At 43.0% G+C, this 27,805-nt stretch overlaps 1 protein-coding gene, 1 long non-coding RNA gene and 1 pseudogene across 5 annotated transcripts in view; 2 read left to right on the top strand and 1 right to left on the bottom strand.

Annotated features, from left to right (window-relative positions):
• Nucleotides 1-2,146, bottom strand: part of PGR (progesterone receptor) — a gene marked incomplete at its 5' end in the record, with an annotated part of 83,363 nt that extends 81,217 nt beyond the window's left edge. The window contains one exon of the mRNA XM_080642331.1: nt 549-2,146. Within this exon, the coding sequence (XP_080498457.1) occupies nt 549-2,146 (1,598 nt within the window). The remainder of the gene's footprint in view (nt 1-548) is intronic.
• On the top strand, nt 498-27,283 carry LOC308234509. 3 transcript variants are annotated; one of them, XR_013959085.1, is made up of 6 exons: nt 843-970; nt 4,208-4,277; nt 6,807-6,909; nt 7,290-7,387; nt 19,332-19,382; nt 27,255-27,283. It is a non-coding gene; the product is annotated as an uncharacterized lncRNA (long non-coding RNA). The 3 variants fall into 3 exon arrangements; XR_013959086.1 differs by lacking the exons at nt 843-970; nt 19,332-19,382; nt 27,255-27,283 and adding exons at nt 498-553; nt 7,683-8,075; XR_013959087.1 differs by lacking the exons at nt 19,332-19,382; nt 27,255-27,283 and adding an exon at nt 7,683-8,075.
• LOC308233503 (arginyl-tRNA--protein transferase 1-like) lies at nt 11,095-12,813 on the top strand (annotated as a pseudogene). Its single transcript has 2 exons — nt 11,095-11,681; nt 11,922-12,813. The product of its transcript is annotated as an arginyl-tRNA--protein transferase 1-like (transcript).
• Nucleotides 27,284-27,805: the final 522 nt, after the last annotated feature.

Genomic DNA, 27,805 nt, shown 5'->3' with positions numbered 1-27,805 from the left:
TGATATTGAAATCTCTAATTTAAGCATATTACACAAATTAATTTTAATCTGGAGATTCGTCTGAATATTGAACGGTTCTGGCTGCTACCCTCCATCAAGTGCCACTCTGCAGGGGGAACGGTGCCCCACGGACCGTTCTGAGGACCATCTAAAATCCATGACGGGCATTTCCAGTAAAAGTCCGAAGCGGAGAACCCTATTACAAAGCCCCCCACTCGCGGCACCCTTTCCTCTCCACGCGGCTCCCGCGGAGCTAGTGTGACGCTGCATAATTTAAGTCAGGGCTGGTCCTGCCTGAGAATCTCGCATATTTGGAAGAAAAAAAAAATGTTTTCGGGAGGCACGCTCCCAAAATGGCATATTCTGAGCGCCCTTTGTGTCCCCAAAAAAAGTGAGCTGAGGAAGGAAGAGAAAGGAAGCCAAATTCCGGCGGCGCCCCGCCCCGGCCACCCAGCCTCCCGCAGCCACTCGGGGGAGCCGAGGCCGGCGCGCAGGGCCGGAGCCGCGAACCGCTCCTCCCGGACACGCGGGCGCCCCGGGGCCCTCACCTCAGGTAGTTGAGATAGGGCGGGTAGACCGGCGCCAGCCCCTCCTTGAGCACGGCGGCGGGGTAGCCGAGCTGCGGGATCCCGTTGATGCCGAGCGGCGGGTAGAGCGCGGGGCCCGCCCCGGCGGCGCAGACGGAGGAGGAGGTGGCGGGCAGGCCGTCCCGCGGCAGCACGCAGGGGCCCGCGCCCGGCGCCTTGTAGGGCTGCGGCGCGAACGGGCCCTGGTGGGGCGGCGTGGCCTCCGCCTTGTACAGCATGCACTCCAAGGTCGACCCCGACGGGGACGTGGACGAGGCGGAGGCACTGGCGGGTGCGGCCGCCACCGTCGCTTCCCCGGGTCTGGACGACGGCGCTCGCGGAGGAAGCGGCGGCGGCGCCAGCTGGAAATCCGGGAAGACGGCAGGGCTGGCACCGGTCACCAGGTATGGGCGCGGGGAGCGCGCGGCGGCCTCGGCGCCTTCCTCCTCCTCCTTGATCTTCAGGGCGGGCGGCTGGAATTCCCCGTAGAGCGGGAACGCGTCGTCCTTGGGCTCGGGGTCGGGCGGGTACGCGCAGTCGGGGAAGTCGCCGGCGGCGCCCGGGGGTGACGAGGCCGAGGGGGAGCCCCGCGGCGGGGCAAAGGCGCTGACCGCCGCGGCCCCGCCGTCAGAGCTGTCCCCCTCCAGCAGCTGCCGGGTGCGGGCGGCCAGCAAGGCCGGGTTGATTGGCAGGATGGGCAAGTGGATAAAATCCATCACCATGGTGGTCACCGGGGGGCGCCCGGGCCCCGCTGGCGGGTCTTGCTCTGCCAGGGCGACCCGGGGCGCCGAAAAGCGGGAATCTTCCTTGGGGACCAGGGCGACCCCTCCTTCGGCCGCCCCGGGCGCGGTGGCTGCGGCTCCTCCCTCGGCCGCCGTGCCACCCAGGGCTCGGGGTTTGCCCTTCAGGAGCGGACCCAACGAGCCCGCGGATTCAGAGTCTTCCTCCTCCACCTCGAGCACGGCTGGCTGCGGGGCCGGCTTCACCGCGGCCCCGGGCCAGTGCTGGTTGCCGGAGGCCGAGGGCAGCAGCTGCCGGGACGGTGACAGCCCCCTGGGCAGCGCTTTATAGGAGCTGTCGCCAGCCTTGCCCTCCGGACGGCTCATGAGCGAGGGCAACACTCCCTGGGTGGCGGGGACAGCCGGAGGCCCTTCCGGAAGCTCGGGGCCAAACAGGCACCAGGGGCCGCTGGCCTCGTAGGCGGGAGGGCTGGCGTGGCTCTGCCCGGGACCCGAGGGCGCCAGGAGTGTGTCCAAGACACTGTCCAGCAGCCCGCTGTCCTTCTCGGGGGGTCTAGAGCTGCCGCCCCCGGCACCTCCCGTGGCTTCAACTCTGGGATACACCCCCTCCACGTTTGACAGCGCCTGCTGGCCCAGCGCCTTCCCGTCGGGGTTGGGCCCCTGGCAGGGCCGAGGGAAGAGCAGCCCGCCCAGGGAGCCTGGCGAGGCGTCCGAGGTCTGGCTTGCCTGGAATGGGCCGGCGTCCGGGCGTCCCAGCAGGGGAGAGCCGGTCTGGGTGGGGGAGGGCGTGCTGCCCACCACGTGGGGAGCCCGGGAAGCCTTTGCCTTCTGCTCTGTCATAATGACCTGACTCCACTTTTCTCCTCCCCTGACTCTAGGGAGGAGGGATAGAGGAAGGAGGAGGGGATGTCGTGATGTAGGAGCAGCTGGAGGAGAAAACAGGTGTTGAATTTGACCGGACCGGGCGGGGTTGGGGGTGGGGATCTCCACCTCCTGGGTCAGCAGGGGGCGGCGCTGGTCAGCGACTGCCCTTGCCCTCCATGTAGTCGGCAGGGGAAGGAAGGTGACGGTGGTTCCGTCCCTGGGCGAGAGTGGGAGAGCAGGACAGGTATTGTAGGGATCTCGTGTGCTAACTGGGAGACTTCTCCAAAAGAGTTCTCCCACTGGAGTCTGAGGACGGGAGGCGCAGAGTACTCACAAGTCGGCACTCCAGTGGCGGCGGCTTCCAAAGCAATTAGATGCGGCTCTGTCTCCCGACTTTTTCTCCAGCTTCAAACCGGTGCTTGCCGTGTAGCTCCCTGACTGCGTTCCACGTCCCTTCTCGCTAACACCCTGAGGCTACTTGGACCACTCAGGTACAGCCCAGAGTCGAGAAGAGTAGCGTTTCTGCAGGCTCCCTGTAGTTGGCGACAGTGCTCGCTGCAGCTCACTTTTTTGGGCAGTCCAAGCAACTCCTGAGGTTTGCAGATTCCACTCAAATGCCCAGTGAAACGTTGTCATTGAGAAGGCTGTGCTCACACACCAGATCCTCGCTCACTCAAATGGTACAAGGCTTACCTCGAGAGTAGTGACAGCTCTGGGCTGGCCCCACAGCTTTCTAATAACGACTCCTCCCCATCTGGAAGCCCCGCCCAAAGCCCCTCCCTACCCCAATTAAGGACCTGATGATTCTGGACTTGGTATTCCCAAACGCTAGTCTGAATTCCACTCTGAATAGCAGGTGCTGTGAGATGGCACTTCGTCAGTGTATTAGATTTTGTACTACCAATTAAGAATTATGCCCAATCTAACTGGAAAAAAAATGGATTCCATCAACAGCTGAATTTTCAGGATTTCAGTTTTGTAAAAAATTTAACATAGAGGGAGATATTTGGCTATATTATCTTTTAGAATAAATGTATCAAGGATGATGCTAAATAATATATGAGATTCTCTCTCTCTCTTATGACTTCCATAAAAGCGAGTACTTCCAAATTTCTCTTATCACAGTGAACATGTCCTGCTCCTCTTGGACAATGTGGCAGAGGTTTGGGTGTGGAAGACAGTTGACAACACCTCTCTACCTATGAGGAAAGTTTGGATGTTGTTTGTCATTAATTTGTCCTGAGGAATTCATTCCAATTTTTAATAAGTAGCACTTTAAGGGAAGTTTCCTTTAACTTTAGTTTATACAGAGGTGGGCAAAAGTGGGTTTACAGTTGTGAGCATGGGAAAACAGTTTATTCTTGTACCATTATTTATTAATTATTGTGTTACTAGTGGCCCAGTGCACAGATCCATGCACATTAAAAGGAAATTAATTAGAAGAAATATTTTAATATTGCTATTTTCCCTTTCTCTATAATAGAAATGTCAACAAAAACAACCAAGTTCACAATCTACAGTGACAGATCAAAACACAAGCCTGCGATTGGCACCAGTGAAAGCTTTATATGTATCATGCATGCACAAGTCAACGTTTATTTTTTAATTGCCAGTGTGCGTCATATGTACCGGCCAGTTGATCGGGTGGTTGGATGGAGGGACAGTCACTTAGCCTTTTATATATATAGATTTTCCATACAAACAACTGTAAACCTACTTTTACCCACCCCTGTATCCTGGTGCTAAATTATAAGTTTCTTAAAAGAGATGTTGAACAGTATTTTCTCTCTTCAACATTATTATTCTGGAAAATAATTATCTTTGAGTTTTTACAGCACCTCTTAATTCATAAAGATGTGGTAGAGAGAGAGGGGGAGATTACTGCAATATATTTGAGATACAGAGTTAAACTAACAATCTCTGTGCTGAACCTAAGACCATTGGGTATCTTGACATCATATGAAATATACCATGTTAAAAACTGAGTAAGTCATTTGGAAAGTTCCTCAAGGTCCTCTCTCTGCCAATGCCCCACAGGTTCTCTCGGCCAGGTGTACAGAGTACAGTGGAAGACACAGAGACTCCAGGATGGGCAAAGCCAGTAGAGGTAAAGAGCCTGGATCACTGAATGACCTGAGTGTCTATATGAGTGAGAAATATACCACCTATATGATGTTAGGTGACTGGATTTTGGAATTGATTCTGACTAATTTTAGATATAAAGGATTAGGCATGTAGAGGAGGGGTGAAGAGAATTCCAAAAAGCAGATATAATATGTTCACAGGACCTCATATAGGAAGATAGGAACTGCAATGAGGCCATTATGGATAGGGGATGAGGCTAGAGAGGTGAACTAGTTTATTATTATTAACTAGTGGCCCTGTGTACTTGTACTTGCCCCACCCTCCTGATGATCGGTCATTACTGTTACGGTGTAACGACCATTTGCATATTACCTCTTTATTATATAGGATGCTGTTATTGCTGTTTTTAGGCTTTCATCTTTCCAATCCATTCAAGATGCTTTAATGAGTATAATCCACATACCAAATAGTTCACTCACTTTAAAATGGAATCAAACCCAGGACCCTTTAGTCCGCAGGCCCACGCTCTATCCACTGAACCAAACCAGCTAGGGCTATTTTTTTTTTAATTATTTTTAAAAATATTTTTTTATTGATTTCAGAGAGGAAGGCAGAGGGAGAGAGAGAGAAAGAAACAACACTTATGAGAGAGAATCATTGATTGGCTGCCTCCTACATGCCCTATACTAGGGATTGTGTCTGCAACCTGGGCATGTGCCCTGACCGGGAATCAAACAGTGACCACCTGTTCATTGGTCAATGCTCAACCACAGAAGCCCGCCAGCTGGGCTATTTTATTTTTTAAAATACATTTTTATTGACTTCAGAGAGGAAAGAAGAGGGAGAGAGAATTAGAAACATCAATAATGAGAGAGAATCATAGATCATCTGTCTCCTGCATGCCCCACACTGGGGATCAAGCCCACAACCCAGGCATATGTGCTGACCTGGAATCAAACCAGTGACCTCTTGGTGCTTGGGATGATGCTCAAGCAACTGAGCCACACCAGCCAGGGCATTTTTTTTATTTTTTATTTTCTTGCATTACAAGATACTCTGGACACATCTTGTGTATTTCCTACCTTAGTCGAAGAATCACCCATTTATTGGAAAACGATATATGTGAAGATCTGGGTGCTAAATTTATTTACATTCATTTTTACTTCTTAGAATTTTATATAATACAGCATATGCTCTTTTTTATCTAGTTTATTTCACTCAGCATAATTATTTTAAGGTTTATCTATATTGTAGTATGTGTCATTCATTTGTTCTTTTTATTGCTGAGTAGTAATAGTAATACACTGTATGGATATACCATTGTTTATCCATTTACTTGTTGGTGAACATTTGGATTGTTTCCAGTTTTTTGATATTATAAATAAAGCTACTATTCACATGTGTGCACAAGTTTTGTATCAACATATGTTTTAGTTTCTCCTGGGTAAATACCTACAAATGAAATGCCTGGGTAAATTAGTAGATGTATATTTAACTACTAAACAATTTTCCAAAGTGGTTGTATCACCTTACATTCTTACCAAGTAGTTTATTTCAGTTCTAATTCTCCCATATTTTGGATAACAATTGGTATGATCAGTATTTTTAATTTTAGCAATTTTAATAGGTATGTAGTGGTATCTCATTGTGGTTTTAAATGAATTTCCCTAATGACTGACACTGATTATCTTTTAATGTGCTTATTTGCCCTTTCCCTATCTTTGGCATGTTTGATTTTTTAAAATTGAATTTTTATTTCCTTATTATTAAATTTTGGAAGTTCATTATGAATTCTGAAGCAAGCCCATTGTCACATATGTGATTAGGAAATATTTTTTTCATAGTCCATGCCTTATCTTTAAGTTCTCAACATTGTCCTTTGAAGAGCAGATGTTTTAATATTAATAGTCTAATTTATCAATTTATACTTTTATGAATTATGATTTTGGTGTCATAATTAAAAATCTTTGCCAAACCCAAGGTCACAAAAAGTTTTCTACTGTGTTTTCTTCTGGTTTTATAGTTTTAGGTTTTACATTTATATATATGTGTGTGTGTATATATATATCTTATATAATGAAAGCCTGTTAGGCAAATCGACCAAACAGTGGAAAGACCGGGGGGAAGGGGGGGGCTGGTGAGTGGGCGGTGCCAGGCCAGCCAAGGTGGGTGCCAGTGGGAAGAGGGAGGGGACGGTGATGGGGGATGGCGACTGGCAGCAGGGGTGGGGCAATGGGGGGGAGCCAGCTGCTCGCTGGTGGGCGCCATCCCCCTATCAGCCCACCACTAAGGATGTCTAACTGATGGCTTAGGCCCGCTCACCCCTAAGCCATCAGTCGGACATCCCCGAGGGCTCCTGGACTGCGAGAGGGCACAGGCTAGGCTGAGGTACGCCCCGAGTCCACGAATTTTCATGCACCGGGCCTCTAATGTGTGTGTGTGTGTGTGTGTGTGTGTGTGTGTGTGTGTGTGTGTGTGTATGAATCATTTTAAGTTACCTTTGTTGTTGTTGTTAATCCTCACCTCGGGATATTTTTCCATTGACTTTTAGAGAGAGTGGAAGGGAGGGGAAGAAACAGAGAGAGAAACATCGATATGAGAGAGACACATTGATTGATTACCTCCCCCAACCAAAGCCCCGGCCTGCAACCGAGGTATGTGACCTTGACCAGAATGGAAGCCAGGACCCTTCAGTTCAAGGGCCCATGCTCTATCCACTGAGCCAGACTGACTAGGGCTAAGTTATTTTTTAATACAGTATGAGGACTAAATCAAAGTTCTCTTTTTGCCTATGGATATTCACTTGTTCTGGCACCATTTGCTGAAAGGAATACCCTTCCTCCATTTAATTGCTTTGTATCTTTGTTGAAAATCAGTAATTTACATATGTGGGTATTTTTCTAGACTTTGCATTTGTCTTATTGTCTATTTGACTATCTTTATGTATAATTGCTATAGCTGTGTAGGTCTTGGATACCTGAAGTGTTACTGTTCAACTTATTCTTCTTTCTAAAAGTTGCTTTGTTTATTCTAGGTCCTTTGCATTTCAACATGAATTTTAGAATGCTGCAATATGGATTGCGATTGAATTGAAATAGATTGATTTGAAGAGGAATTGATGTCTTATCAACAGTAAGTTTTCCATCTTCCCATGAAGATGATATACTAGTATATCTGCATTTCGTTAGGCTTAATTTTTCTTAGCAATAGTTTGAACCTTTCACTCTATAGGTCTTTCACATCTTTTGTCAGATTTATCTCCAATTATTTCATACTAGAGTCCCAGTGCACGAAATTCGTGCATTGCAGGGGTGGGGGGTGTCCCTCGGCCCAACCTGCACCCTCTCCAATCTGGGACCCCTTGGGAGATGTCTGACTGCCTGTTTAGGCCCAATCCAGGCAGTCGGACATCCCTTTCACAATCTAGGACTGCTGGCTCCCAACTGCTCGCCTGCCTGCCTTCCTGATTGCCCCTAACCACTTCTGCCTGCCAGCCTGATAACCCCCTAACCACTCCCCTGCCAGCCTGATCGATGCCTGACTGCTCCCCTGCCAGCCTGATCATCCCCAACTGCCCTCCCCTGACAACCTGGTCACCCCCAAATGCCCTCCCCTGCATATTCCTCTTTACTAGATAGGGTTTTTTCTTTAGCATATTGGACAGCCCTAACTGGTTTGGCTCAGTGGATGGAGCATCGGCCTGCAGACTCAAGGGTCCCAGGTTCGATTCCGGTCAAGGGCATGTACCTTGGTTGGGGGCACATACCCAGTGGGGAGTGTGCAGGAGGCAGCTGATCGATGTTTCTCTCTCATAGATGTTTCTAGCTCTCTATCCCTTTCCCTTCCTCTCTGTAAAAAATCAATAAAATATATATTTAAAAAAAAGAAACATTTAAGATTCCTCCATATCTGCCTGGCTGGTGTGACTCAGTGGTTGAGACCCCAGGCTGCCACGCCTGGCCGGGGATGGCGCCCTGACCAGGCTGAGACCTCAGCCCAGGCTGCCATATTAGCCTGGCCAGGGATGGCACCATTGGGGGTGCGCTCCCCGGCCATGCTGAGACCCCAGCCCAGGCTGCCTCCTCAGACCCGCCAGGCTGAGACCCCAGCCCAGGCTATGGCCGGGGATCGCGCTGGGCGCTGGCACCTCCCAGCTGGACACCCCGGGCTGCCGCCGCTGGGCCGGGATCGCTGCGTGGGGGGCGGGCGCCTTGCAGCCAGACACCCTGGACAGCCAGCAGGGACGGCCAGCAGGGATTGGCTGCAAGGGGTGCACCCCGGCCAGGCTGAGACCCCAGCCTAGGCTGCCGCCATGGCCGGGGGATCGCGCAGCTTGGGTGCGAGGCCCTGCCGGCCTGAGACCCCAGCCCAGGCTGTGGCAGAAGATCGGGTGGCGGGTTTGCAAGGCCCTGCCGGCCTGAGACCCCAGCCCAGGCTGTGGCAGAAGATCGGGTGGCGGGTTTGCGAGGCCCTGCCGGCCTGAGACCCCAGCCAGGCTGTGGCCCGGGATCGTGCTGGGCACTGGTGGCTCCCAGCCTGACACCCCGGGCTGCCGCTGCTAGGCAGGGATCGCTGCATGGAAGGTGGGCGCCTCCCAGCTGACACCCCAGACTGCCACTGCTGGGCGGACTGCGGGACTCCGGCGGGGCTAAGAGGACTGGGCGCCGCCATCTTGTGGCTATGGGCGCTGTCATTTTTGTAGCGGAGTGACGGTTAATTTGCATATCACTCTTTTATTAGATAGGATGATTTCCATTTTGTCTTATTGTCTAGTTGACTATCTTTAGGTATAACTTTTTTCATAGATTCCTGCAATTTTTTTTCATAGATTCCTCTTATCAGATTGCAGAAATACCATTCAATTTTTAGTTTTTTCAACAGTTGATTAGGAATAGATGCAGTTTTTTGTCAAATGATCTTTGTGGAGCTGTTGATATGTCACACTTTTTCTCTTTTAGTTTGTTAATATGGTGAATTACATTAATTAAGTTTGAATGTTAAATTAACCTTGTATTTATTATCCTCTATTCCTGAGATAAACCCTACTAAGTTAAGATGTAAGCATATATATATATATATATATATATATATATATATATGTTTTTACTTGTTAAAAACATGTTTACAATCTTAAAATCTTCCTTCATGAGGAATATTGGTCTGTTCTCTTTTCTTATAATGACTGTCAGTTTTTTGTATAATAAATTCCAACAAATAAATGGCATACTTTTATATTAATATAATAAAATAAAAATTAAATTTAAGGTCTCTGTAAATACAATATTTTGGCATATGCTGTTCTTTGGTTTTGTGTCTCCACTATGGCAGTGGGCATAGTCTGCAAAGAAGGCTTCCTCAAACTTGAAAAGATGATTGACATTTGTCAAGTCTACTCCAGTTTTTATAGCACATGAAAGAATCATTCATTCATGTTACAAATAACTGTTTACAGTATGTCGTTACACAGTTTGCTCTGTATGTTATTATATAATATATATACATTTTTACACTATATCATTCAATGCTAATAAAACTTCATGATATAAGTATTATTATCTCAATTTTGCAAATGAGAAAATTGAAACCTAAAATTTTAGATCTAGTAATTAATAGAGCCAGAAATCACTACTAGGGCTTCTGATTTCAAATCTAGTGCTGTTTCCACTTTACTCATTGTGTTTCTGTTTTATACAGTTCAAGGTGTTGTGTAGTTGACAAGGTACATGGAATAGTGTAGAAACATTTACTTGATCTGAGGCCACAGAAATATGTGCACATTCAGAAAGGCATGTTGGGTCACACAGACCGGTGATTTGGTTAGGTTTGGAATTTTTTATTGTTTATACAACTTTGAGAACTAGAGTTCTTCTGTATTTACAAAGAGATGATTGTAGTTGAAAGTTGGCACTTGAAGTGATTACATTAAGGTCACTTCTCTGACTTACCTACTTGACACACTCCCTGGGTTAGTAATCCAGTGTCCCATACAAGCCTTGGCTTATTCAGGTCTCTCCAAGATGTACTGACCACCCACAAATGTAAACTTTTTATATCTATGTCAGGTAGGATATATTTTGGCTCTAAGTAACAGGGTACTCAACAAAAATTTTTGATTTATATTACAGACATCTCACATGACAAGAAATCTGGAGGAAAGTAGTTCTTGGGTTGGTTAATGAGTTGCTCAGTAATATACTCAAGGTCCCAAATTCTCCATCTTTCCAGTCACCTAGTGTCAGAGGCTTGGTTTTCTTTCTTTCTTTTTTGTTCTCTAGTGCCCAAAGATGGCTATTGAAGCTACAGGCATCAAAGTCTCACGGAAGGGCATCCAAAATTAGGCATAAGGAGAGTTTTCCTGGAATGTTTTGTCTTTTTTTATAAATCAATCAAGAAAACCTTATCCAGAAGGTGACCCCACAGATATCCTATCAAGATATTGTCTAGAACTAGGTCATCTGCCCACCACTAAACTGGTTACTCAAAGGAGGACTTGATGTGAGTAATTGTGATTCATCTTCTACAGCTGAGTGTATAGCTCTGCATACTTTGCTACCAATTCGTGAACAAAATTGGGGTTCTGTTTAAAAGGAATGGAAATAGGGATATGGGTAATGGGAATTACAAGAAACAATATCTGATATTATGCCAAAGGCTAATTTCCCACAGAATCCTAAATGACATTTGATTTAAATGGAGAAAGAAATTTACACTAATGTTTGAATGAATTTAATAGCCCTCATGTAATAAAGCAAGTCATAATCATTTTGTTGATGGAAGGTCTTCCCTTCAATTTGTAAGAAACACAACATCTGGGTCAGCCCCTGGCGCCGCGTTACTGCAAGAACGACTCGAGAAGCCTCTCCAATGGCAGGTGGGCACATTCCATGACAGTGCAGGACTCTCAGGATCTGACAGACGGATGATGGTAAAGAAGTGGGAGATATGTGTACAAGTCTGTGATGAATCAAACGTGTTGTCCTCAGTACACGATAAGGTGCCGATCTATACAGTTCCAGCCATCAAAATGTCACAAGAAAGTTTTTAAAAAAATGTTGAAATTTCTGGCTAAAGGGGAAATTTCCAAAGGAAATTGTGAGGATGAGCCTATGGAGCCCACCGTGGAGGATGCCGCCCCCAGTGACATGGCATTAATAAATAAATTGGGTTTACAGTGTGACCTCAGAAAGCTCAGTGATAACCTCAAAGAGAGCTTAGAGAGGGAAGCAAAGAAGGAAGGAAAAAGCACAAAGGAAGAGGAATCTAACGAATTTACTCAGTCACAAGACAAAAAAGAGGAGTTGGACTCTGGGGAACCGTCCCACACAGTGCACACGGAAGGGCACAAGGTTCCTAAGCCAGGCAAAGGGGTAGATATGAGTAAGCCTCCATGTCAAAAAGCAAGGGGAATCTGGAAGGAGAGGAAGAGGTTAGCCGAAACCGGTTTGGCTCAGTGGATAGAGCGTCGGCCTGCGGACTGAAAGGTCCCGGGTTCGATTCCGGTCAAGGGCATGTACCTTGGTTGCGGGCACATCCCCAGTGGGAGGTGTGCAGGAGGCAGCTGATCGATGTTTCTCTCTCATCGATGTTTCTAGTTCTCTATCCCTCTCCCTTCCTCTCTGTGAAATATCAATAAAATATATTTAAAAACAAAACAAAAAAAAAAGAGGTTAAAGCTCATGCAAGCGGAGCCCAGCTGGGCACCCGAGGACTTCTGGGCTCCACGGGAGCCAAAGGCCAAACCCAACCAGCCCAAATCGCTGGAAGAGTTAATGTTTGAATCTTTAACAGAGGATGCATCACATAAGTTAGAGGTGAGGGTGGTGAAATCATCTCCACCAAGTTCTTAGTTCAAAGTCACAATGCTGGAGTCGTTCCAGGTATATACACGTTACCAGATATATAAACATTCACAACCACTTACCTGAGGAGCCCACAGTCAGCCAGTTCACAGGATTCCTTTGCACCTCACCTTTAGAGCCAGAGAATCCCCCAAAAGGACCATATTGTGGGCTATGGCTCATCACAGGCAGTATTGGCTGGACCGAAAGATCATCATTGTGGGGATGATTGACATCCTTCCATACTGTGTGTCCTCTGTGTATTTGTACTATTATCCTGATTATTCGTTTCTGTCCTTGGGTGTCTACCATGTACTATGAGAAATTGCATTCATTAGGCAACTTCATGAAAAAACATCTCAACTTAGCTATTATTATATGGGTTTCTACATTCATTCGTGTCCCAGGCTCAAATATAAGGGTCATTACAGACCTTCCGACTGGCTGTGTACAAAAGACATACATTTGGGTACCCATCCAGCAGTGCCTGCCTTCCCTTGAGAACTCCAAGTACTGCGGTTTCAACCAGGACCGCAAAGCAGGGATGAAAGTCACAGCAGGGACCCTGATCAGCTGCAGGTGTTGTACAAGAAAGCCATAATGCCTTACGGTGTTTTTAAGGAGTAGCATTGGGAATGGGGCTAGGAGGCCGCCACACTGCAATATGCCAGCCTCATGGGCTAGGCATGCTCCCAGCAGATGCTGCTCTTCGGGAACTGAGCCGGCTGTGGGAATCCCTACCCACCTGCAAATCTTTCTTATTTTGACTATTATATGGCTTTTCTAAACTATTTTGTGGCAATGTACTTGTGAGAATCTCATGGCTAATGTAAAGATTTAAAAACTATGTTATGTCGTTTGTTGATTTGTTGATGATAGCCATTCTGACAGGTGTGAGATGGTATCGCATTGTTGTTTTGATTTGCATCTATCGGATAATTAGTGACTTTGAGCATGTTTTCATGTGTCTCTTGGCCTTCCTTCTGTCTTCTTTCAAAAAGATTCTATTTAGGTCCGTTGCCCATTTTTTTATTGAATCCTTTATCTTCCTTTTATTAAGTTGTATAAGCTGCCTGTAGATGTTGGAAATTAAACCTTTATCAGTGATACCATTTGCAAATATGTTCTCCCATACAGTGGGGTTTCTTGTTGTTTTGTTGATGGTTTCTTTTGCTGTGCAAAAGCTTTTTATTTTGATGTAGTCCCATTTGTTTATTTTCTCTTTGGCTTCCATTGCCCTAGGGGCAGTATCGCTGAAAAAGTTCTTTTGGCATATGTCTGAAATTTTGCTGCCTGTGGATTCCTCTAGTATTTTTATGGTTTCCCGTCTTATATTTAAGTCCTGTATCCATTTTGAGTTTATTTTTGTGTATGGTGTAAGTTGGTGATCTAGTTTCATTTTTTTGCATGTATCTGTCCAATTTTCCCAACACCATTTATTGAAGAGACTGTCTTGACTCCATTGTATGCTCATGCCTCCTTTGTCAAATATTAATTGCGCATAGTGGTTTGGGTCGATATCTGGATTCTCTATTCTATTCCATTGATCTATATGTCTGTTCTTGTGCCAGTACCAGGCTGTTTTGAGGACAGTGGCTTTGTAATACAGCTTGAAATCTGGTATTGAGATCCCTCCTACTTTATTCTTCTTTCTCAGGATTGCTGTGGCTATTCGGGGTCTTTTTTTATTCTAGATGAATTTTTGGAGAGTTCTTTCTAGGTCTGTGAAATATGCTGTTGGTATTTTAATGGGGAGTGCATTGAATCTATAGATTGCTTTGGGTAGTATGGACATTTTGATGATGTTGATTCTACCAATCCATGAACATGGTATGTTCTTCCATCTGTTTACATCTTCCTCTATCTCTTTTTTCAGTGTCCTGTAGTTTTCTGCATATAGGTCTTTTACCTCCTTGGTTAGGTTTATTCCTAAGTATCTTAATTTTTTTGGTGCAATGGAGAATGGGATTGCTTTTTTAGTCTCTCTTTCTGTAAGTTCACTGTTGGTGTATAGAAATGCCATAGATTTCTTGGCGTTAATTTTGTATCCTGCTACATTGCCGAATTCATTTATTAAGTCTGTTAGTTTTTGCGAGGATGCGGAGAAAAAGGAACCCTCGTGCACTGCTGGTGGGAATGCAGACTGGTGCAGCCACTGTGGAGAACAGTATGGAGTTTCCTCAAAAAACTGAAAATGGAAATCCCATTTGACCCAGTAATCCCACTCCTAGGAATATATCCTAAGAAACCAGGAACACCAATCAGAAAGGATATATGCACCCCTATGTTCATAGCAGCACAATTTACAATAGCTAAGATTTGGAAACAGCCTAGGTGCCCATCAGCAGATGACTGGATCAGAAAACTATGGTACATCTACACAATGGAATACTATGCTGCCATAAAAAAGAACGAATTACTACCATTTGTAGGCACTTGGATGGAATTAGAGAACATTATGCTAAGTGAAATAAGCCAGTCAATGAAAGAAAAATACCACATGATCCCACTCATTTGGGGATAATGAAAAACATTATAAACTGATGAACAAAAAGATAGTTACAGAGGCAGTAAAGCATCAAACAGACTGTCAAATTACAGCGGTAAGGTTAGGGAGAGGTGGGGGAAATAAGAGATCAACTGAAGGACTTGTATGCATGCATATAAGAGTAACCAACGGATGCAAAACATTGGGGGGTGAGGGCATGTATGGGAGTGGGGTGGGGGTGGGGGGCAATGGTAAGATATGTACACATATAATACCTTAATAAAAATTTGAAAAAAAAAAAAATAAAACTGTTAACTCACTAAAAAAAAAATAAAATAAAAAAATAAAAAAATAAAAACTATGTTATGTCTTAGCTCCATAATTGGGGTTTATCATTTCAGAAGTTTGTTTTTGTTTGTTTGTTTGTTTATGCACTGGTGGGGGGTGTCCCTCAGCCCGGCCTGCACCCTCTTGCAGTCTGGGAGCCCTTGGGGGGATGTCCGACTGACGGCTTAGGCCCATTCCCCATGGGAAGTGGGCCTAAGCCGTCAGTCAGACATCCTTAGTGCTGCCGCGGAGGCAGGAGAGGATTCCGCCACAGCAGCTGTGCTCGCCAGCTGTGAGCCCGGCTTCTGGCTGAGGGAGCGCACTGACCACCAGGGGGCAGCTCCTGCATAGAGTGTCTTCCCCCTGGTGGTCAGTGCACGTCATAGTGACTGGTCATTCTGCTGTTTGGTCGATTTGCATATTAGCCTTTTATTATATAGGATTACAGATGTCTCCCATTTCCCCCCTTTGCCCTCCACCCAGCTCCCACCCCATCCGAGTCCTTCACCACACTATTGACTCTGTCAATGGGCTATGCATATCTATATATTTAAAAGGCTAAGCGACCGTCCTACTGGCTGGTAGGTATGACACGCACTGACCTCCAGGGGGCTGACGCTCAATGCAGGAGCTTCCGAGCTTCAGTAACATGGCAGCAGTGGTTCTTGGGTGATGCACCCTGGAACCAGAGTGGAGGGAGCCTGATTCCTCATGGGGCCACATGATTCCACCTTTGGCCATGGGTTATGTTGTTGCTGGGGCACTGTTGGCCTCAAATCTGGTTTACTGCACACTTGTGTTTATGATCCACACCCTGTATGACAGCAACTTTGCAGAGTGCCCTCTCACATTCCGGGACCCCTCGGGGGATGTCGGAGAGCCGGTTTCTGCCTGATCCCCACCTGCTGGAGGGACCCTGCTCACTCTGCAGATGCCCTTCAAGGCGCGGCGCTGCCCCAGGTGCTGCTGGCCGGGGAGGGACTGCTGGAGGTTGGCTCCAGGGCATGTCTGGCCCATCTCGCCCAGTCCTGCCCCGCTGGCCACCTCCTAATTAATTTTCTTTCAATGTGCACGGGTTACCAGGTCACTAGTGTTTGTATAAGTTCTTTGGTTAATATCTTCATGTCTCCCGTCCCTCTGAGATTCCTCTGCCTGTTCCATGCTTCTATGTCTCTGGATCTATTTTGTTCATCAGTTTATTTTTTTCATTAGATTCCACATATGAGGGAGATCATGTGATATTTGTCATTCTTTGACAGGCTTATTTCACTTAGCATACTATTTTTTAGGTCCCTCCATGCTATCTCAAAGGTTAGGAGCTCCTTTTTTACAGCTGTATAGTATTCCATTGTGTAAATATACCACATCTTTTTTTTTTAATCCACCCATCTACTTGGGCTGTTTCCAGATCCTAGCTATCATATATATTATAATATATAATGAAAGCATAGTATGCAAATTGTCCTCTCAACTGGGAAGTGTCCAGGAGTTCAACCAGGGGGCAGGGCTGGCTGGGGGAAGGGAGAGAGGCCCCAGCTGGCAGCCAGCAGCCAGCAGCCAGCAGTCCGCAGCTGCTAGGGACCCTACCAGTGTACGAATTTCATGCACTGGGCCTCTAATTGTAAATAATGTTGCTATGAACATAGGGGTACTAAAATTTAGTTAATTAATTAACTAATTAATTAATTAATATTCTTTATTGTTTAAGTACTACATATGTCTCCTTTGTCTTCCATCGACCCCCTCCCTGGCCACTCCCACCCCCCCAGGACATGCCTCCACTACCCCAGTGTCTGGATCCATTGGTTATGCTTATATGCATGCATACAAGTTCTTTGGTTGATCTTTTACTCCTGTCCCCCTTCCCTCTGAGGTTTGATGGTCTGTTTGATGCTTCTCTGTCTCTGGATCTATTTTTGTTCATCAGTTTATGTTCATTATATTCCACAAATGAGTAAGATCATGTGATATTTATTTTTCTCCAACTGGCTTATTTCACTTAGCATAATGCTCTTCATGTTTATCCATGCAGTTGCAAATGATAAGAATTCCTTCTTTTTTATAGCAGTTTAGTATTTCATTGTATAGCTGTACCACTGTTTTTCAATCCACTCATCTGCTGATGGTCACTTAGACTGTTTCCAAATCTTAGCTATTGTAAATTGTGCTGCTATGAACTTAAGGGTGCATATATCCTTTCTGATTGTTTTTCTGTTTTCTTGGGATATATTCCTAGAAGTGGGATTATTGGGTCAAATGGGAGTTCCATTTTTAATTTTTTGAGGAAACTTCGTAGTGTTTTCCACAGTGGCTGCACCAGTCTGCATTTCCACTAGCAGTGTATGAGGGTTCCTGAGAACCCAGAAATTGACCCAGCATATGCTCAATTAATATTTGACAAAGGAAGCAACAGCATACAATGGAGTCAAAACAGTCTCTTCAAAAATGGTGTTGGGAAAATTGGTCAGATACATACAAAAAAATAAAACTATACCACCAACTTACACCACACACACACACACACACACAATCTCAAAATGGATAAAGGACTTAAACATAATATGGGAAACCATAAAAATCTTAGAAGAATCCACAGGCAGCAAAATATCAGACATATGTCATAGCACTATCTTTACTGATACAGCTCCTAGGGCAATGGAAACTAAGGAGAAAGTAAACAAATGGGACTACATCAAAATAAAAAGCTTCTGCACAGCAAAAGAAACCATCAACAAAACAACAAGAAAGCCCACTGCAGGGGAGAACATATTTGCCAGTGTAATATCGGATAAGGGTTTAATCTCCAGAATTTACAGGGAACTCATACAACTTAACAAAAGGAAAATAAACAATCCAATCAAAAAATGGGCAAAGGACCTAAATAGACACTTTTTGAAAGAGGACATACAGAAAGCCAAGAGACATATGAAAACATGCTCAAAGTCACTAATCATCCGAGAGATGCAAATCAAAACAACAATGAGGTACCATCTCACACCTGTCTGAATGGCTATCATCAACAAATTGACAAATGACAAGTGCTGGTGAGGATGTGGAAGTTTGTTTTATGAACAAGACATGGTAAACTTGTCTTAATGTCAATATTTTAGCAAGTAAAATCAATATATGAATCACAAATAATTTAAGTTAGAGCTGTGTGTTTTTTTTTCTGCTAGAAATCAAAGCAGACTCTTTCCTCAGATCCATTTAAAACATTTGTTTATGCTAAAAAACATACAAAAACCCTTAACTGTGGGGAGTGTGTTTCTTTGCTTAGAAAGCATCTCAGGAGAACAGAACTGCTGTTAGTTTCCAGTGTTCAGTCACTGCTGAAAGTTACATTATGTGGTTTAATAAGGAGCTCAAGAAGGCAGGTGGAAACATTTAACAGACAGGTATTGTCTTGACATCAATGTGTACACCCCGCGTGGTCCTGCTCATGTCTGCTGTCTGGCATGATTTCTTCCTGGAAAAATTACTAGTGCTCCCTTTTACTCTCCTAGCATTCCAGTTTGGACAGTAATATACATGTTTACACTAGTTACATAATTTGCTCTATTTCTAAAAATCTAATAAATGGAGTTTCTAAAGAAAAATGTTGGTTCCTGCCTTCACTATCTGTTCGTTCCTTAGAACTGAGGACACTTGTCTTTGGTTCTTGATTAACAATTAGTTCATATCCGACTTTTTTTTTTTTTTTTTTTAATCCTCACCCAAGGATATTTTTCCATTGATTTTCAGAGAGCGTGGGAGAGGGAAAGACAGAGAGAAACACTGATGAGAGAGAAACACATTGATTGGTTGCCTCCTGTATACGCCCTCACCAGGGCCAGGCTGTGGAAGAGCCTGCAACCTAGGCACATGCCCCTGACCATAATGGGACCCAGGATCCTTCAGTCCACAGGCCGATGCTCTATATTCGCTGAGCCAAACCGGCCAGGGCATATCCGACTGCTTTCATAGTTATGTCAACTCAAAGTATTTTTATAGACCTTGAAGCATTTTTCAACTTTATGCACTAATTATTGGGGCTGTACCCCTTATTCTTTGGGTCTATGGTTTAGCATCAAGTCCTCCACAGAGCTTATACATAGGTGCATTTTTGTATCCTTGGAGCTATATACACTTAAATAGATGGCCAATATTAAAATTTTGCAATATTTAATTTTTCACTTTATAGTCTAGCTTTCTCTCTTTAATGTAATGATTTTTAGGAATTTTTCCTTGTATATATATATATATATATATATATATATATATATATATATATATATATGATGTTATAGGATAAGTAATGGTTGGCAAATATATATAAGTACTAAATATTAAGGTATGTCATAGTTAATGTATAGTTGATACTGTTTAATATGAATATGCATTCATACATATTAAAATGAATATTCATTAATGTTATTCTATTAAGGAGAAAGCTACTATGATATTGGGAAGGACCATGAAGATCAAGAACCAGAAGGTAATTATTTTACTACATTCTGAAATCATATCTTTTGGAGCACGGATCAAAAATACCAGCTATTTATCTTAAAGTTTTATTACATAAACTTAAAGTTTATCTCTCTAGGAAGGGGTAAAGGAATATGATGCTGTTCTGGCTAATTTTGATAAACTATGCAACAATAAATGTTACATAAAATAGCTATATCTTTTCTTGATTAATCACCAGAAATAATACTTTCCTCATGATGTTTATAAGAAGATCAATAGTAATTATATAGTTGAGGTTAAAATAAGGAACTATGATAATTTTAAATTTAAAGCTATACTACATAAGACATAAAGGAAGGCTTTCTCTATTAGTTTTGCAGTTACTCTCCATGTAAGTATTATTAATATTAAAAGGATATTGGAATGGAATCTCCATCCCCCCAAAAGAGCATAAAATATAACCTATATAACTTGCAAAGTATCTATAATAATAAAAGCATAATATGCTAATTGGACCAGGCAGCTGAAAGACCTTTTGGACATCATTCTGGACATCCTTCTGGACAAAGCCACCGCAGCGGGGGCTGAGGTAGAGGTGGTTAGGGACGATCAGGCAGGCAGGCAGAGTGGTTAGGGGTGATCAGGCAGGCAGGTGAGTGGTTAGGGGTGATCAGCCAGGCAGGTGAGTGGTTAGGGGCAATCAGGCAGGCAGGAGAGCAGTTAGGGGCATCACACAGGCAGGCAGAATGGTTAGGAGTGATTAGGCAGGCAGACAGGGTGGTTAGGGGCGATCAGGCAGGCAGGTGAGCGGTTAGGAGCCAGCAGTCCCGGATTGGGAGAGGGATGTCCAACTGCCAGTTTGTTCCATTATTTTCTTTTCATTAGTGTTATTCATTTAAAATACAGTTGTATACATTGATTTCAGTTTGCTATCAGTTTTAGTTTCATTTTTTTGTTTTCTACTCCTTGGTGATTTATTTTTATTTTTAGAATATATAGAACATTAACATGCTTCTAGAAGTCATAACTACAAAAAAATTATCCTTACTCAGAGAAATGTCATGCCCACCTCTGTCCCTTTCATCTTCACCCTACTTCATATAGGTTATCAATTTGTTGTTTTCCAGTTTATCTTTCTTGTGTTTTTGGAAGCATAAGCAGATAGGTTTGCTTTTTAAATTTCTCCTTACTTACCATAAAAAAGGTAGCACTCTTCACTTAATAATATATCCAGGAAATCACTTAATGTATGTTCATAGAGTTCTTTCTCATTAATATTTACAGTTGCATAGTATCCACTGTTTGCACATACACTATAGTTTATTCAACACTATCCTATTGTTATTCTGGTTTTCTCAAGAGTTTTTAATTGAGAATGAGTCTGAATTTTGTCAAAAGCTTTTTAGCATCTATTTTTCTTCAAATTTAGTCTTGATTTCTGAAAGTTTTTGGCCTTTTTCTATTTTTTTTTTACCTGAGTTTTTCAAGTTCTTAATTCATCTTTCATCACATGATCACCTACTATTTTCTGGCCATTTCTTCCCTGAGTTTTTGTATTTCTGCTTTGTGGTCTTCCTTCTGAATAGTAATTACTTCATTATATCTCCAAGAAATTTTGACTTAAACAATTTTCATCTGTTTGATAACAATATTCTGGTGAATTTTTTTCCCATAGGGATGTTTTGTTGCTCTTTCCCCACTTTAGAAACATGGTGTTGTGTGGATGTGGTGTTTATACTTTTTATGTTTCTCATACTTGATTAAGTTGCATATTTTATGAGCTGTCTTTTCACAAAAAGCTCATGTTGAAGAAAGAGGAAGACTAGGGTAATCTGGGACTTCTGCAACTCAAAGGCTCCCAGTTTGTGTTTTAGTGACACCATCAGGTCTCTGCTACTTCTTGAAGTTGATCTGTTCAGGGAAGTTTCTATTGCCATACCTAAACTTCTACCCTTGCCACCACGAGTTCTCCTCTGCCCTTGCCATAGGCCTTTTGGGGGATCCTTCCTAAATGTAGAAGACATATGGTTGATAATTCATCTCTCTGGGTAACTTCTGAGCCCTCTCTCTGCCTCCCACTGTGCTCCTCAACCCTGCTCATAGCAGTTCCCATTCTAAGCGGGTCTTCTTCAGGGTTTGTGTATGTGCTGATGACTTTTGAGATATGCTATTTATTTTTCTACTGCTCTCCTTACTCTTCCCTTGACTTTAAAACCCCATCACAGTTTTCTGCTCAGTTCTGCTCCCAATTCTGTGTAGAGAAGCATTCATGCACAAAATTTGTAGTTTGGAGGTGTTTTTTGACTTCTGCCTTTGTTGAAGGTTGAATTTGCATTTCTCTCATTGTCCTTGATTACTTATGGCCTTCTGGAGGAGTGGAATGATTCATAACAGAGCTGCCACCAAGGTCTTACTGGAAATTAAAACTTATTTTACAATGTTTCCTGTGTTTTATTTATCATATCACTCTAGTCCAGTTATTTCAATTCTTTGTTGCCTCATTTCCAAAGTGGAATAGACAATATCTAGTAAGTTTCATGTAGGGATACATTGACATACTAAAGTTGGTCTGATATCTGATATGTGATGTGTTCATTATATTGTAATTATGATGATGATGATGATGATGATGATGATGATGATGATGATAAAGATCCTGGGAGTCTGAGTCTATGGTTACTTACTGATAGAGGAGTGGAGCGCCTGGTTTGAATTAATATGGAGTTTTTAGGAGGGATATAAACTTTCTGCTTTCCTCTGCTCCACTTCCCTTTCATTAACTGCATCTAGAAATACTTGGTTTGATTGAGTAAGTGTAATACTCAAATCATCATATATATATGACTATATAATATTTGTGGCATTTAATGGCCATGCAGAAATACATAATTAAGCATGTTATTAGGGATGCCCTTAATTTTATTATCTATTTGATTATAGTACTGAGCAAGTTTAATGGCACTTCATTTGGCTTAATTTTAATTAAAATATATGCCTTTTTAGAATTAAATAAAAAACAGTGAGATGTCTGTGCTTACATTTATGATGATTTTTTTAAATCCACAATTCATGATTACTTGGATATGTGAACCAAGAAAATTGCTTTCTTCCCTACTGGGATGTATTCTAATCTCCTTCCACCCCCAAAAATAATTTATTTACCCAAGCTTGTTTTCAGTATTTCATTTCTCTCCTGCTAACTACCTCTCAAGAGATTTGGAAGTGAGTTTGTATTGGAAATGAATGTGAATATTGTCTGTATTTATATGAACTTTAATTTAAATATCAGAAATTCTCCATAATGTCATTTGTATTTCATCTTAAATAAAAGTATTGTTCCTTTGTTCAAAGCCTAAATCAAATATCACATCCTCTGTGAAGCCTTCCTTGACTTGCCCAATGCAATTAGGAATTTTTTTTTTCTATTGCAGCACTTTCCACACTGTGTTGTGTTTTGTGCACAGCACATGACTTCTAGTGCAGAATTGAATGAGATACATTTGTATCTTCAGACTTTATATATTTATTGGGAATTAGAAGCCTGTCCCTTGGCCCGGCTGGAGATCAGAGCCAATTGGGGGGCTGGCCAGCAAGGGGAGGGACCCCGGGAGGCCAGCTGGCCAGGGGAAGGGACTGCAGGAGGTTGGCTGGCTGGTGGGAGGAACTGCATGAGGTTGGCTGGCCAGGGGGAGGGACTGCAGGAGATTGGGCAGATGTGGGAGGTTGGTTGTGGGAGCGCACTGACCACCAGGGGGAAGCTCCTGCATTGAGCATCTGCTCCCTGGTGGTCAGTGCGCATCATAGCGACTGGTCGATCAGTCGTTCAGCCACTTAGGCTTTTATATATATAGATGTGGTCTGTATCTTTCACATCCTCAGAACTTAGCATAATGCTTAGCATTGAGAGGCACTCAATAAATGGAAAATGTCCTTAAAAAGTAATTTTTGATTCATTAAAATTTCTTCCTGGTAAATGTCACAATAACATTAAAGATGTGATTCTCAACTATAAAATGTTATAAAAGTGTCATAATACATGACTCAGACAAAGCAGTGCATTCTCTGTGGCCTTCATGTACACTTTAAAAAATGAAGGGTTTGGATAATATGATTTCTAAAGATTTTTTAAAATAAATCTTTATTGTTCAGATTATTACAGGTGTTCCTCTTTTTTTTCCCCATAGCTCCCCTCCACCTGATTCCCAACCCCACCCCATGCCCCTACTCCCCGCCACTGTCTTCATCCATAGGTGTAAGATTTTTGTCCAATCTCTTCCCGCACCCCTCACACACCCTTCCCCCTGAGAATTGTCAGTCCACTCCCTTTCTATGTCCCTGATTCTCTTATATTCACCAGTCCATTCTGTTCTTCAGATTTTTTATTCACTTGATTTTTAGATTCACTTGTTGGTAGGTATGTATTTGATGTCATTTTGTTGTTCATAATTTTTATCTTTACCTTTTTTTTCTTCTTCCTCTTCTTAAAAAATACCCTTCAGCATTTCATGTAATCCTGGTTTGGTGGTGATGAACTCCTTTAGCTTTTTCTTGTCTGTGAAGCTCTTTATCTGACCTTCAACTCTGAATGATACCTTGCTGGGCAGAGTAATCTTGGTTGTAGGTTCTTGCTGTTCATCATTTTGAATATTTCTTGCCACTCCCTTCTGGCCTGCATAGTTTTTGCCGAGAAATCAGCGGACAGTCGTATGGGTACCCCCTTGTAGGTAACTAACAATTTTTCTCTTGCTGCTTTCAAGATTCTCTCTTTGTCTTTTGCCCTTGGCATTTTAATTATGATGTGTCTTGGTGTGGTCCTCTTTGGATTCCTCTTGTATGGGGTTCTGTGCACTTCCTGAACTTGTAAGTCTATTTCTTTTACCAGGTAGGGAAAGTTTTCAGTCATTATGTCTTCAAATAGGTTCTCAGTATCTTGCTTTCTCTCTTCTTCTGGCACCCCAAAAATTCAGATGTTGGTACACTTAAAGTTGTCCCAGGGGCTCCTTATACTATCTTCATATTTTTGAATTCTTTTTTCTTTTGTTTTTCTGGTTGGGTGTTTTTTGTTTCCTCATATTTCAGATCTTTGGTTTGATTCTTGGGGTACATTGATCTACAGTTGAGTTTCTGTATATTCTTTATTTTAGACAGTGTATGCTTAATTTCTGACTGGTCCTTTTCCATTTTTTTGGCCTTCTCATTAAGATCCTTAAAGGTCTCACTAAGTTCCTCAGCGGTTGTTAGAAGATTCTTGAGTAACCTTATAAATGTGGTTCTGAACTCTATGTCGTCCAGTAGTTTGCTTTCCTCCATTTCTTTCATTCGTGACATGTTTCTTTGTCTCCAAATTTTGCTGCTTCCCTGTGTTGATGGAGTGGCTTTGTGTGGTAGGTGACCTATAGGGGCCAGTAGCTCAGCCTCCCCAATCACCTGAGGTGGATGCTTTTGGTACACCCCTTTATGGGCTGAGTGCAAAGTCTTGTTGTAGTTAAGCCTTGATTGCTGTTGGTACACTGGGAGGAACTGACCTCCAGGCCAATTGGCTGTGAGGACCCGCTGTGTCTATAATGGAAGAACTGCTGTGCTGGAGACACGCTTATGGGGCAGGACTTGCTTCAGTGGGGCTTTGGTGCTCACTGAGTCTGCCTCTTGAATGTGTCACTTATGGATGTGAGGAGTTGAAATCTGGTGTCTCACACTGACCACTAGGAACACTGGCTTCTGGATCTCCAATAGGGTGCAGGTCAGCTACTGTCTGAGGCCACCCAGCAAGAGCTACAGCGAGAACTATAGTTTTCTCCTCTTTGCTTGGGATTTGGAGGTTTTGGAGCTGTCTGACCAGGGCTGCAAGTTTGCTAGGTTAAGCTGTGATAGGGCAGGCCATTCATATGCTAAAGCTGCTGCTTGGAGCTTGGGTGGGTTTGTAGATTGTGCAGGGTGGGGTCTCAGGGCATCACTAGGCTAGGGCGTGGCAAACAGCAATGGCTGCCAGTAAGCCAGCTCTGCGTCTCCCACCGCGTCCCTGCGTCCTGCGCTCAGTAAACAATTATTCCTGCATGCAGCCCTGCAAGCAAGCCACCCTCACTTTCCAACCCGATGGCAGACAGTCCAGCTTCTCCCCGTAGGAGTTTGGGTCCCCCGCGTCTCCCCAGAAACTGGAGTTCAGAGTAATCAGGAGCTTGTCTCCCTTCGGGTTGAAAAAAGCAGCGCTCCTAGTTGCCCACAGCCAGCCCGATTTGCGTGCCTCTGTACCTCAGCTTTTCAGCGCTTGTGCACGTCTCAATGCTGTTTTCTCTTTCCTTCTAGTTGTAGAACTTCCACTCAGCCAGCTTTCCCGTGGTTCTGGGTGATAGACGTTTTGTCTTTTAGTTGTAGTTTTGAAATTGTTGTGCGAGTCAGCAGTTTAGGTGTTTACCTACACCGCCATCTTGGATCCTCTCTCTAAAGATCTTTATAGCTCCAAAATTCTATAACTGTGACACCTAAGAATTGAATAAATGGGAGAGGGTGATATGAACACATGTTTTCAACCCTACTTTCTCTATCACCTCTTTCTGGAATAACAACAATTAAAACTAGCCCACATGTGTTGACTGAAAAGATCACTGAATTCTAGGGGAAAAAAAGTGTAAGTAGGAAGGGCAAGTCAAGGACCTACTACAGGATAGTTTGAGTTAATTGTGAAACTGCTGAATTCTGGAATTTTATGCAATATTAAAATTTATATAGAGACCATAATGAGATGTCATTTCATACCCATTCCAATGACTAACATTAAAAAGACTAATAATATCAAATTTTGATGAGAATGTGTAATAACTGAAATTTCCATTTATTGTTGGTAAAAATACAAAGTGCAAAAATCTAACTACTTTAGAGAAAGGTGTGGAAATTTTAAAAAACTGAACATATACCTGCCCTGTGATCCCGCAATTTCTCTCCTAGCTATTTTAAACTAGAGGCCCGATGCACGAAATTCATGCAAGGGGCTTGGCTCTGGCAGCCCTGGCTGCCTTGCATCCCCAGCTGCCTCGCAGCCCTCATGGCCCTGTGGTCCCACCCACTTGTCATTCCAGAAGGTCGTTCCACCATCTGGTCTAATTAGCATATTAGCTCTTTATTATATAGGATTTTATTTATTTAAATTAGCATACAGTAAAATTGACTTTATTTTTGCCAAAGAGCTTTAAGATCTATTAACACATAAATAGATCATGCAATCAGTCCATAATCAGGATACAGTTCTGTCACCCCTAAATTTTTCTAGTGCTACTTCTTTGTAGTCATTCCCTCCACCTAACCCTACCCTTGGCAACCACTAATCTGTTTTCTGTTGTTATCATTGGTGTTTTGGGTTGTTTTTTTTCCCATAAATTGAATCATATAGTATGTAACCTTCTGAAGAAGGCTTTTTTCATTTAGCATAATGCCTTTAAGATGTATCCAAGTTATTGCATGTATCAATAATTCTTGCTTAAATTTTTTTTCTCAGTAGTATTTCATTTTTTGTACGTGCCACAGTTTGCTTATCCATTAATCCATGAAGTATATTTGGGTTGTTTCCAAGCTTGGGTGATTATGAATAGAATGGCTTTAAACAGGTTTTTTGTGCAACAATGATTTTTTTAAATGACCATCTGTTAATTATTTTATTTAAGTCATTATTTTTCTATTTTTTAAATTTTTTTTCCATCACCATTTATCTTCTCTAGGCCCTCTTCCATCTCTACCCCTGGTTCCTGCTCCCCCACAATCACTGTTGTCCATGTCCATGAGTTCTCTCTCTAGGGATTGAGCAAAAAAGATGAATTTTCTTATAGCTATTTCCCTAGAGTAAATACCTAGGTGTGGGATTACTGGGCTCTATGGTAACTTTATAAGAAATTGCCATTCTCTTTTCCAGAGTGCCTATGCCATTTTGCATAATCGCCAACAATGCATGGGAGTTCCAGTTGTTCCACATGCTTGGTGCTGTAAGTACTTCCCTATTTTAGTCATTGTCATAGGTCTGGAGTGGTCTCTCACTCTGGATTTAGTTTGTGTTTCCCTAATGGCTAATAATATTGAACATTTTAAAAATGTATCTATTTATAATCTATACCCTTTGGATGAAATAATGAAATATCTGTTCAAGTCTTCGGCAGGTTTCTTAACTGGGTTCTTTCTTCCTTCCTTTCTTTCTTTCTTTCTTTTTTTTTTTTTCTTTTGTTTTTGCTGTGGTTTGAGAGTTATTTATTATTCCCTTCTTTGTTGGATATGTGATTTGTGAAAAGTTTCTCTTAATCTGTCACTTGTATTTTCATTTTCTTAAAAATGTCTTTTGCAGAGCAAATGCTTATATTTTGATAAAGTGAAACTTATTTAAATTTTATGTTTTTATTGTTTTGATGATATATCTAAGACATCTTTAACCCCAAATAAAACACTTTATTATGCAAGTTTTATAGTTTTAAG

The sequence above is a fragment of the Plecotus auritus genome, assembly GCF_963455305.1.
Source record: "Plecotus auritus genome assembly, chromosome: 9".
NCBI lineage: Eukaryota > Metazoa > Chordata > Mammalia > Chiroptera > Vespertilionidae > Plecotus > Plecotus auritus.
The sequence above is the reverse complement of the archived record's forward strand: the minus strand, read 5'-3'. Positions and strand labels throughout refer to the sequence as shown.